This window comes from Balaenoptera borealis (assembly GCF_965194805.1).
Source record: "Balaenoptera borealis genome assembly, chromosome: 17".
Lineage (NCBI taxonomy): Eukaryota > Metazoa > Chordata > Mammalia > Artiodactyla > Balaenopteridae > Balaenoptera > Balaenoptera borealis.
Window position 1 is genome coordinate 36,775,762 of NC_138876.1, and position 12,753 is coordinate 36,788,514.

The window sequence follows — 12,753 nt, forward strand, 5'->3', positions numbered from 1 at the left end:
ATCTTGAGTGAGGTAATTAACCTCTTTGTGCCTGTTTCTATAATTTCTACTTTTTCTGTAACATTCAGAATTTAGAACAGATCATATCTAGATTTATCTTTTCATTCTTGATAATTTTTCATTAAGAGTAGCAATATGCTGTCATAATTTGGGTCAGGGAGGGGGTTTCTATGCACACAAAATTGAAATACCATGTTATGTATTTCCATTTGTGAAATGGAACCAATAGTTTTCCTGAACCAATTAATGTGCATAAAATTCTATTTTGCATATTACTCAAAATAAAATTAGAGTTAAGTCGTTATAGTCCACATTCCCAACCCCTCTTCCCAAGGCCTGATGAAGATTTTTAGTTATTAGAGTCCAAAGAGTGATGTTAAGAGAGGAAGTGAACCGAGGAAGAAGAACAAGAAGGAAATACATTCACATAAAAAAGAAAAAAGTTAGAAGTAGCAAAGCAGCAATGTGTTTGAGCCTGTTATCCCATCACTAGTAAACCTCTTCTACTTCCATTTTCTTCCTCTCATTTTGTTGCCTATCACCTAATGAAAAGAAAATAGTATGAAATTCAGTTTTCACTGTTAATTTTGTTTTTAATCTGGACTTTATAATGAAGAAAGGTGAGATAAAATTTACCTTTGCATATGTTTTTTTCTCAAAGTTAATCTTCTCACCATTAAAAAAAACTTGGAAAGTAGGCATTACATGAATATGCAATATAATCACTTTTCATATAATTGTCCTGCCCTCAAAGCATTTTTTACTATTTCCAACTTTCTCACTGCCCCTTATCTAACTTCCCTTTCTTTTTGCTTTCTACACTCAAAACAAAAGGAAATACAGTAAAACAAGAAAAAGTGATCCCAGTCTTATCGCTATGATGCTAGATTGCAGGCAACAGTGGATGGAGAAGGGTGCTGTGGTATGGCCCCAATGGAAGAGGCCATAGCAACAGTGTCTCTAGGTGTCTCAACCAGGAATTAGGGTGGGGAGGGGTAGAATCAACCACTAATCTAAATAACCCACCTCAAATCTTAATTAATGGCAACATTTGAATCCTGGAAATAGTATAAAAGGTGTTTCAATGTATAAATGTTTTGATTTGGGGAAGATATTTTTAAACATGTTGAATGTAGGTACTCTTGAAAGGTCAACACCCATGAGAGAAAGTGTGTTGAACTGCTCTATCCCTAACTCCCCTAATAAAAGGCGGGAATAATTAAAGAATGAATGAATACTAACTGGAGTTGAGATAATATAAATATTACTTTTCATATAGTAATAATCAATATTTTATAGTATTTAAAGTGAAAAGTTAGAAAGCAATGATTACTGAAATGTTAAGAAAATTTTAAAATTTAGAAAAATTGATAAAATTTTAAAGGGCATTAACATGGTGTCCTAAATGGGAGGCAAATCCAAAAGGGAGGGGATATATGTATATGTATGGCTGATTCATTTTGCTGTGCAGTAGAATGTAACACTGTAAAGCAACTATACTCCAATAAAAATTAATTTTAAAAAACTCAAAAAAAAAGGGCATTAACAATAATTTTGGTTTTCTTTCATGAATACATGTTAAAATTAAGAAAGTTCCTCATGGACGCTAATGAACATTTAAAGAGAAGAAAATAAATCTAAACAGAGCTTCCACTGACATGAAAAATTTTCCAGACTAGACTAGAAAAAATTCAAAATCAGAAACTAGTATTTGCTATGCAAATACAATGTTAAACACTAAATCTAAGAACACAATTATTTAAAATATTTGGCTAATTTTTACGCTCTCTTTAAAGATATATGTCTTAAATTCCTTTTGAGCTACAGAAAAGGGGAAAGAAAGAAATACTAGTTTACACATGCTAAGAAAATGTCTAATAATGTTTGCACTGATTTAATAGTTTCTTAAGAAAACTGCTATTACCATGGTGATAATCTGCTCTTAACATTTAAAAATTACATGTATTTTTATTGACTTTAAAAATGTCACTTAAAAGAACTTGCTTAATAACATATTCAGATATTTTGTACCACTAGGGAAAAAAAGTTTCTGAACTTCTAAAACCCACTGGTATACAGTCTACCATTCATCTTCCGTCCAGTAAATGACAGACGTACAGCCTTGTCCAGATATAACAGGCACCAAATAAGGTACTTGGAGTTAGTTCTGAGAAGGAAATGGTATAATAATAGGGGAAAAAAAGCAATGTAAGGAAGAATCATAAAAGGAATGACAAAAGCAGTATGGTCAACTCTTGATCATTCAATACATGTATAATTTAACAAGCATATTCAACATCCTACTTTGATTTTCTAATGCTGATGGTAAAATTAGTTTATATTCACAAAACCAGAATGACAAATAGCATACTCAAGTAACCCATAAACAAATTATAGTGAAAACCAGTCTATGATTTAAGAATACATTATAGTTCATTTACAAAGTGAATGATACAGAGGAAGATGAAAATCAAGAGTTGACTCTATGGATAGTTCAATTCCTTCTCTGGGTTCCTGTTAATGGGAGTTCTGTAGCATAATTTAAAAATGATTTCTTACAGAAGGAAAGAAGCCAGAGCAATTACTGAAAGGGTCCTGCTTGCTGATGGGTCGAACCAACAAGGTGCGTCTGTTCAGCTTGTCAGTACAGGAAAGGAAGACACCTCCACATTGCCCCAGAGACCAACACTCTTCCCCAAGGCTTGAGGTGATGGACAGGAGCAAAGAAGGTGAAAAGACAAAAAGCAATAAAAGCCATAAGCAAAAAAATCTGGATAGTTTTAATTCTGCTCAAGTTTGCATAGGTTTAGGTTTGAGCCACTGCTAGGTATGGCCTCTGCCTGGACCATCTTCTGCAAAAGCATTGTTAATGGAAGTAAACAAAAAATAGTTGCTTTTATTGTAAATGACTACTTTCAATTTATAATAAAGAACAATCCAATATGAACTCACTTATGATTAGGAAAAACTTCTAAAAGGTCAACATAATAATACATTAATGGTAAAGTATATTAATAAAAGCAATCCTACCTTTGCGTTATTGAAAAATTTACTTAATTGCTCTAACAGGAAAATGGTTACAAAACACAAGCAGCTTAAAGGAAGTAATAGTTTTATTTTATAATGTAATACTGGAGGAAAAGGTCAAAAAGAATTTACTGAGCTCTAATTCTTGTAACCATTAGTCCCATTGCATGAAAGAACAAAGAAAAACAGTTTATAATATATTTTTTAAAAATCATAATTACTAAATGAATCTCACCACAGGTTTTTCTTTGCACTGTAGAAATACTCCTTCAAAATGTCCTGACTGCCAACCTTCCCCTGGCCTGGAAAACATAAGTTCACCTTATCTGTTCTCTTCAATTTTTCTGAGTTAAAAAAATTGAGCATATATAACTATTTCAAGTAGTTCTGATGTAAACAACACTACACTGAACTAAAACGTGGATCTGACAATGCAATCAATAGAACAATTTACATTAGCACCACACCCTGGTAGTTCTGCAGAGAAGCATTTGTCTTAATGGTAAATTCTATATTTACCAAGGTTATTTTTCTTTCTCACCCATGAGACTCTAAGGTCCATAAGGGCATGGTTTATGTCTATTTTTTTTAAACACTATATCCCTAGTGCTTAGCATAGTGCTTGGGACATAATATACATTCAATAAATATTTTGATTAAATGAATGAATAAATAAATTATCTAAATATTTAAAGCTTACATAAATTTAACAGTAAAATCACTGATAATCTAGAACATAAATTGTAATATTCACATAATCAAGAAATTATTTCAGCAATAAAATAAAATTCATGTATCACTTGCTAGGATCATTTTGATACAGAGATATAGCATTCAAAAGAAACTGAAGAGCTAACCATTCCATTATCAAAAATCAATTAATGATTCACTGTTACTACAACAAAAACAATTATCATACACTTGTTAAAATAATACTATTATAACAGGTCTTAATATAAACCCAGCAAAATATTTTGACCATCACTGTTATGACACAATTTTTTGGCTGTGACAGAGTTGAGAGTTATTTTCATAAACAATATGATATGTATAATAAAGAATGAAAGTTCGAATGTTTTTAATGTAGAATTAGAAACCCGTTAAATAAAAAGACTTCGGCTTTTAGAGTATATAATGCATCAATAAAGGTACAGAAACATGTGTACTTCTGGAGACACTTAATTGCTGAATGAATAAATATTATGAATCCAGGAAAAAAAGGACTGTAAGGTTGTTTCTTTTGTCAAAATACTATGAAGTAGAAAATACGATGCTGTTTAAAAAATAATTTTAAAAAAGCACGTGTGAGTTTTATGGTATGTGAATTATATTGCAGTTAAAAAACTCAATTCCAGGGTAGTGTTATAAAGCAAAAAAAACTCCCAAAAGCATTCGTATTTTTATTTGGGAAAAATTAATAATAAAATTGCTGTGTATCTTTATGAAAATATCTAAAACGTTACTTTTTTACTACCATTACTTATTATTATAAACAAATCATATTTACTTATAATCTACTTTTGGTAGAAATTTATTAGGAAGGAAAAATATGGTTCTAGGAACATCCACCACATGTTCATTAATCATCTGTGAGATAAGAAAAGTACTCAAAGTTGTAAGGAACATGATATGCTGCTCCATTTCAATCTATGGTATAGGGAGTGGATGAGGAGTATTCAGCAAAAACCAGAGCCATTAACTGTGTCCCAGGCATCTTGGCAAATACACAACATGCATAACAAATTGTGAGGTGATTAGTAAAAGCAGCTTATTTCATTTAATATGGCAGTGTGGATATTTATGAACAGATTTGCGTTCTTAAAAAGCAAAACTTTATTATATTCCATATATGAATGAATACCAAGTAAAATTAACCAATATATCTGTTAAGAACCATCTTTGGGAATATGTACAGTATTTTTTTAAAAATTAAGGAATCAAATTAAAATATAAAAATTCTTTTATAGACTTTGTTCAAGGAAACTATAGCTTTTCCCATATTCATTGTTCATTAATTACCTGCTTCTATAGTGATCAATATTGAAACTTTCTATTTTACATTTCACTTTGGTGTACACATCCTGGACATCTATGGAAGCACTGAGATCTTCTAGTTCACTGACCATACAAAGTTCTGCAATAAGAAGCAAATATTAATATCAGTATAGGGTTCACAATCAATATTAAAACTTTCTATTTACATTTAATGTTAGCATGTATATCCTTGACATCTACAGAGGGACTAAGACCTTCTGTTCATTAACCACATAAGATTCTACAATAATAAGGAAAATTAATATCAGTATAGGCCTCAAAATTAAGATACGATGCTTATTTCAAAACAGGGGAAATCCCAGTTAATGTATGAAGTGCTACATATATCAGTCAACAGTCTTTGCAATACATTTAGTGATATGACCAATGAAGAAATTACTTCATGGCTTTTGAAGTGAATTTTAATACAAATAAGACAAAATTTAGGTATTATAGGCAACATGTTAGTATTACTAATAGAAATCACTTGAGTTAGACTTAATGATTGATTTAAATGCCAATGATAAATAAAACTAAATCACCAATTTCTTCTAAAAATAGTGTTTAATATTTTATCTTTTCAGTAGAAAAGTAATCCTGTACCTGTGCCTTTATTTTCAGGATCTGGAGCAAAGAGCTTTATAGTAATTTTGGGGAGCACCCACTGCATCCACAGACTAACACGACCACTGGATCCACCAATGTTACTTGTAGTTTGTTCCAAGGTAACAGAATCCGAGAATGGTGAATCATCAACTGCTTGTACAGAATCTCCCTGGGATGAGGAATAACAACAATACTTTGTAACATAAATAAAAATAACTAAAAATTTATAATTTAAAATCTGCAATTACTGCTTTAACTTATCATATATGCTAATGCAAATCATATGAATGCTTATACATAATGCCAGTAATATAAACATACACTAATCATATGGTTTTCATAGTTACAGTGTACATGCATGCCATTCCAGTTCCTCTAAACGAGTTAGGATCATACCAATGAGTATTTCCTTATAGAGTAGCTATAGCCAAGGGCCAAATCGGGCTCTATTTTTGGAAATAAAGTCTTACTACCTTCACAACCACATCCACTCATTTATCTATTGCCTATGACTACTGATTAGCAGAGTTAAGTAGCTGCTTTAGAGCTGCTATGATCCACAAAGCCTACAATATTCACTATCTTGTCATTTATGGAAAAAGTTTGTCTACCCCTGCTATGGTGTATTTATGTATGAATATATAATCCATAGTAAAACACAGCATAATCACCATGATTTAAGAAACAGCAAAACATTCATCATGCCTCACATATTTTAATATTAAGGAGACATTTAAAAGTTAGCAGATTTGACAACAGATTTTTTAAATGATTTATATGGTTAAAAGTCTCTTAATTAGAGGTAAACAGCATGAACGTGTGTGTGTGTGTGTGTGTGTGTGTGTGTGTGTGTGTTATGGTTATCTTTACAGAAATATATTCTGCAAATTATACATATCCTACAGAAGGGTACAATAAAAATGATAACAATGAAACAAAATGTAAGTAAAATGAGCAGGCTTTTGATAAATACCTCTTAGCTCAAGAAATTTTCCCAGGTTAATATTCAATGTTTTGCACATTTGGGATGGTATTATTTTGTAATTTGATGTACTTCAGAGTGTGTCTCCAGCCCAATAAGAGGCAGTTGAAGCCCAAGAATATAACCCTTGGATCACAGACCTCAGCCCAGAAGAAGGGAATCTTGCAGCTTCAGAGAACCTGCCATACATGCTGGCCCCAAACCTTCATCAGAACATAAGCTTATTCAGTTCAACAAATACATACTGAATTCTGGATACATATAAGGTCCTAAATTTGGTACTAATAAACTTTCTGTAAAAGGTCTGTTGGGTTGTTTATCTTTTCAGCAGCTGAAAATAAATCCTGGTTTGAAGATGAACAGCTTCAGTCTCAAAGGCAGGAAGAGATGGTGCCAGAGATAGTGATCACTCACTCATGTATTCTGTTCTTTTAGCATTAGCTACCAAGTATTTGGGTTTTTTAAATCCCAACTTTGCTGTCCATCTAAAACCTTCAAAAAAACTCCAGAACCTAAACTCATTCTCTGTGAACCGATCAAATACACCAGAGCATGCTTACTTTTTAAAACATGTATATATATTTAAATATTAGTTATATGTACTTAAGCTTAGTTTGGCAGGCAGCATGATGTATTGAAGACAGTATAGCCATTCTTTGTTCCAATTACACCAAGCAAAGCAGAAAGCTCACTGCTCGTGATGTTTTCATCTAGATGCTTTTCCAAAACTAAGTGGTCCTAAATCTGCTAAAATTGAAATTCCTAGAATTTGAGAAGCTATATAAAAATTCAGGTTTTTGGTTAGCTGTCTAAAGTAACACATCTAATGAAAAGCACAAACTAATCCCAGAAAAAGATACATTTTACAAAAATTCAATAAAAGACAGCATAATGTAGTCAGTATGCCTTTCTCTATGGATTGGGTCTTAGAGCAGAAGAATTCATAAATTAAATTCTCCCTCCAACACTTAGAGGAACATTATAATCCCAAGAATGGAAATTGTAGGGAAAGGACCATCTCAAATCAATGAAACCTTGATTGTTAACACTATTAAGTATACCTAGTAGGAATGCTAAGAAAACTGTGGCTTCAAATTTAATAAGCAAGCACTCCTGAGAAAAAGTTTTGCTCTCCTTCTTCATGCAGTTTCAATTTTCATTTTGGATTTACAACATTTGGTATGGTATTGTTAAATATGTTTGTGCATCAATTTTCTGCTCTATTTCTAAATCTATAGCAAAAATTGAGCCAGAATTGGAGACGCTGAACTATTTTCCCACACCTCTTTAGCCAAGGTCTAAAATATACAGTTCAATTCTTTCACCATTTTGTCGCAAATTGACCAAAATACTGAGTTTATTATGCTAGCTGAATTTATCTTTGTTCATCTGGAAGAGCAAACACTTCAGCCCTTCATCCTTGGCCTGCTTCAGAGCTCAGGGATGATCATACTTTTGGCCACACTGCTACTCTCCCTTATCAAAATAACTCCAGCATTCTTTTTCAATCACAAAACTTCCCAAAGGTCTAAACACTTCCACTGCTGTTTGTACTTAAGTCAACGATAACAAGTGGACTGCTGTGGTTTCCACTACCTTTGCTCTCACCATTTCAATGTGAAGGGTGGGAAAAATGAATAACTGTTTTTAAGCTTACTACTTAAGCCTGCCACTCATATTTCCCCTTCTACCACCACTGAGATCGATATTCAGGAAGCTAGAGCTATATCCACTGAAAAGTATACTGCTCCTTATCAACATGTCAACATAAAAAGAATTACTCATAGTTTAAAGTATAAGTCATCCAAGGATCATATAAGCAAATACTTCTACTTAACACAAGCAACTGTTAAGAGTGTGCTTTTTTAAACTAGATTCATTTATAGTGAATTCTTTATGTCGAAATAATTTAAAAATAACAGTTCTTACCCAACTCAGCAACAAATACCTTAAATAGTGTTTTTAAATTTTATGGACTTTTGGAATGCAAATATTAATTAGAAATTTAAACATACAGATACATAATATAAATAAGCACAACAAATGTAAGGTGACCTCAGATAAATAGGTTAAATTTATGTAATAAAATTTTTGCATAAAAAAATAAGTCAATAATTGAGAAACTAGAGACATCTTCCAGCATGATTATTTTGAAATATGAAAAGCATGACAACAAAATATTGTGTTGATTCATATGTGAAGGCTAAACAATAACCTGCTTTGATATATGTATTATCTTGGTTCTTTCAACAGCTACTCAATTAATTAGATGAGAATCTAAATGCTAAGATTTCTACATTTTGAATAAAAGTTTCTCCCTAAATGTTGAAGATAAAATCATTTAAAGGTAAATATTTAATGAAATAAGTCTATTTTGAGGAAGAGATTTAAAACTATTATGAGACATCCTTAAAATATCAACTGAGTAAAAAAGTTCAAACTAAACTTACTTTCTAAAAGGTTGTCTAGAATAATAATTTGAGGTAGATTACTGCTTAGGTTAACTGCACTTAAATCACTGAAAAACTGACAATAGTTTTGCTACAGCAGTTGACGCCAAACAACTTCACTTTTTTTTTTTTTTTTTGGAGATACACTTGACATATAATATTATAATAGTTTCAGGTATAAAACATAATGATTCGATATTTATATATATTGTGAAATGATCACAGTAAGTCTAGTTAACATCCATTGTCACACAGTCATAAATTGTTTTTTCTTGTGATGAGAAATTTTAAGATCTACTCTCTTAGCAACTTTCAAATACACAATACAGTATTATTAACTACAGTCACCATGGCGTACATTACATCACTAGGGCTTATTTATTTTATAACTGGAAATTTGTACCTTTTGACCACCTTCATTCATTTCTCCCCCCAAATTTTCACTTTGGATTTAACTGAAAATAAATGCATTTTAAATAATTACTGGGGACTAAGAAATGAACCACTTCATGCTGGATTGTTTTCTGGAAATATATATATTTATAATTGAAGTATAGTTGATTTACAATACTATATTAATTTCAGGTGTATAATAGAGTGATTCAATATTTTATAGATTATACTGCATTTAAAGTTACTATAAAATATTGACAATATTCCATGCTATACAATATAGCTCATGCTGGACTTTTTTGAGAACTAGGCTGCTGAAGTAATTTTAATTCCAGAATCAATAAAATATGCAATTCGAATTTTGCCATGACCCTAACCTCCCAACATTGTTGGTTAATTTGTCAATTTTTACCTTAGGTTGAGTTATAAATCAATATTCTAGCATTCATTCAGCATTTTAGATTTTTCTAAAGCTTTAAAATTATTTCTTTAAAATGCTGTGAATAAGGATGACATTATCAAAGACATTATACACATATACAAGAAGCTAAAATGAAAAAATGCTTAATGGTTTGCCTAAAATCACAACTTAATTGGAGGGATTTAATTTCATGAACACAATATAGCTATCCGTAATAACTGTCCTTCCTATATCACCTTTATGGAAAGTACTGAAAATCCAGTAGTTCAAAATAACATTTTATATAATTAGAACAGCTTCCAAAAGACTTAACAGTTTATGTACTTACCCTATAAGGGAAACATGTGAATGTGTATGTATCTGTGTATTGTGTATCTATTTGCTTTGTTTACTTGTTATTAAAACAAATCATCAAAATGTTAGCACTTTCAAAGGCAGTTTTTATTGTTGGGCTATCTTGTAAGCAAAATGGCATAAATATTTCAATGAACATGATTATATAGTGTTTCACTTTCCTGAACATCTACCTGAACACAAATTTTGGACAACCTTAACTAGCTGAAATACAGTGAAATATGTTCTTCAAGTGTACAGGTAAAGCCTTACTTTGGGTCCATGATAAGAATTAGCATGCCAGAGACATCTTGCTTTATAGCAAAATTTTTGCTCACCCTTCTATGTAATACAGAATTTTCTCTGGGAAGCAGCAATGCAGTGATGGGCTAAATTTCCCAGTGCACCTATATATTAGGTGTATACACATATTCATCCCCAAAGTTAAATATTACAAATTCTGCTAAAGATAAAGGACTGAGTCTTAAATGCTTAATTTTTTTTAAAAGCTGAATATTATTAAGCTAAGTATCCAATTTAAGAAATTAGAAAAACAACAGAATAAACCCAAGAAAAAAGCAATATCTATCTTAGCCTAGGTAGTGGAAAAAAGTTACCCTTGAGACTTTTTAAACACAACTCTGGGTTACATGTAGCTTTGAGGGCCTGATTTCATACTACCGAAATGTTTCAAAAAACATCTAGCTATGAAATTAACAGTAAAGGAGTCCCAGGCTAGTGATGGCCCTTGGAGTCCCTCAGAGAAGGAAACACAGAAAATCCCTATTGGGGAACAGGCCCTCATATGCTATGTAAGAGTCTCATAAAGTCGCACTAGTGAAGAACTCCCAATAGAAGAGCACATAACACATACGGAAACAGTCTACTAAGAGCAAGGGTTAAGAATACAACAGTAGGATTAGACTCTCAAGAAATTCAGATAACAGATCTGATAAATAATATAAAAGAATTATGTTTAAAACAACAAAAGACATAAAAACAAACAAAAAATAAACTCAATATATGCTTTTATGAATTCATATCAAAATATATTTGTAGTGACAATGAATATATACATCTCTATGCCCCGTACTATAATAAATCAGGTTTAATTTATTCAAAATGAGTTGACTTCCCAAATCGTTTAACATCCATATATTAAAGAACAATGTGTTTAAAACCTACTCTGTACCAAGCACTACTGCTTGGTACAGAGTAGGTACTGGTTGCTCAAATTAGGGTTATCCTATGATGATAAAGATAATAGGTGACAGGTGATAATAGAAAGTTTATAGTTCACATCCAGTATGGCATTGAAACAGTATAATCATTATTTAACACTGTTACTTCTGAACCAATGTAAGCCTCTCAGTGTAAATCATTTTACCTCCAACCCATAACGTTTGACTTAACACTTATTTCAGATGAAAAAAATAGTATAAAAAGTACAACTAATATGGGAACAGAAAAAGCAAGTGTCAAATTTTCAATACATCTTTTGCTATTTGAACAAAATTTGTTAGTGCTGAAACATGCTAGAAGGTTTCCTTCACAGAAAATTACTATCAAAGGAGAAAATTATGTTCAACTTGAAAATATTGCCTAATATTTAAAAAGTTAAGTGAAATATTTATTCAACATATTACTGGAAGTCTTAGCCAGAGCAATTAGGCAAGAAAAAGAAGTAAAAAGCAACAAAATTGGAAAGGGAAAAAAGCAAAATGATCTCTGTTTGCAGACAACATGAACTTACATGTAGAAAATCCTAAAGATTCAACAACAAAAAATTTTAGAATAAACAAATTCAGCAAGATACAAACCCACATCTGTGTTTTTGCACAATAACAGTGAACAATCAGAAAGGGAAATTAATAAAACAATTCTGTTTATAATAGCATCAAAAAGAATAAAATACTTAGGAATAAACTTAACCAAGGAAGTGAAAGACTAAAAAATATTGCTAATAGAAATGAAAGAAGACACAAACAAATGGAGAAATGTCCCATGTTCATGGATCGGAAAACTTAATGTTAAAATGGGAAGTTATTGTTTAACAGGTACCACATTTCAGCTGGGAAAAATAAAAAAAGTTTTGCAGATGGTTGATGGTGATGGTTGCACAACAATGTGAATGTACTTAATGTCACAGAAGGGTACTTTTAAAAATGGTTTAAAAAGGTAATTTTATGTTGTGTATATTTTACCAGAATAAAAAATTTGACATAAAAACATTAACTGGGACATAAAGTCATAATTGCACAGTATCAAAAGACAGTGTATTTGTTTAGCATCTATAAAAACTATGTTCAGTAGTTTCATTTTATACAGCCTGGGCTACCAGAACTCCATAAAACATCTTTATTAATTACATGGGACTGAGTGAACTGATGAGGATGAGTATAATTTTTGTGACTTTCTGTCTGAATTTAAAAAAAAAAAATCCCACAAGGACTCAGAGGCAAAGAATATACAAATCAATTTTCACTGCAAAGTAAAGGAGCTGTTAC

General features: G+C 31.4%; 1 protein-coding gene across 15 annotated transcripts in view; it reads right to left on the bottom strand.

Moving 5' to 3' along the window:
- VPS13B (vacuolar protein sorting 13 homolog B) overlaps positions 1-12,753 on the bottom strand; it is a 765,850-nt gene that overhangs the window by 353,249 nt on the left and 399,848 nt on the right. For 11 of the 15 annotated variants that reach the window (XM_082364176.1, XM_082364168.1, XM_082364180.1 and 8 more), the window contains 3 exons: positions 5,665-5,836; positions 5,047-5,161; positions 2,560-2,701 (listed from right to left, as the gene is read on the bottom strand). In XM_082364176.1, coding sequence (XP_082220302.1) covers positions 2,560-2,701; positions 5,047-5,161; positions 5,665-5,836 — 429 coding nt within the window. The other 4 variants (XR_014236520.1, XM_082364167.1, XM_082364170.1 and 1 more) reach the window with 4 other exon arrangements.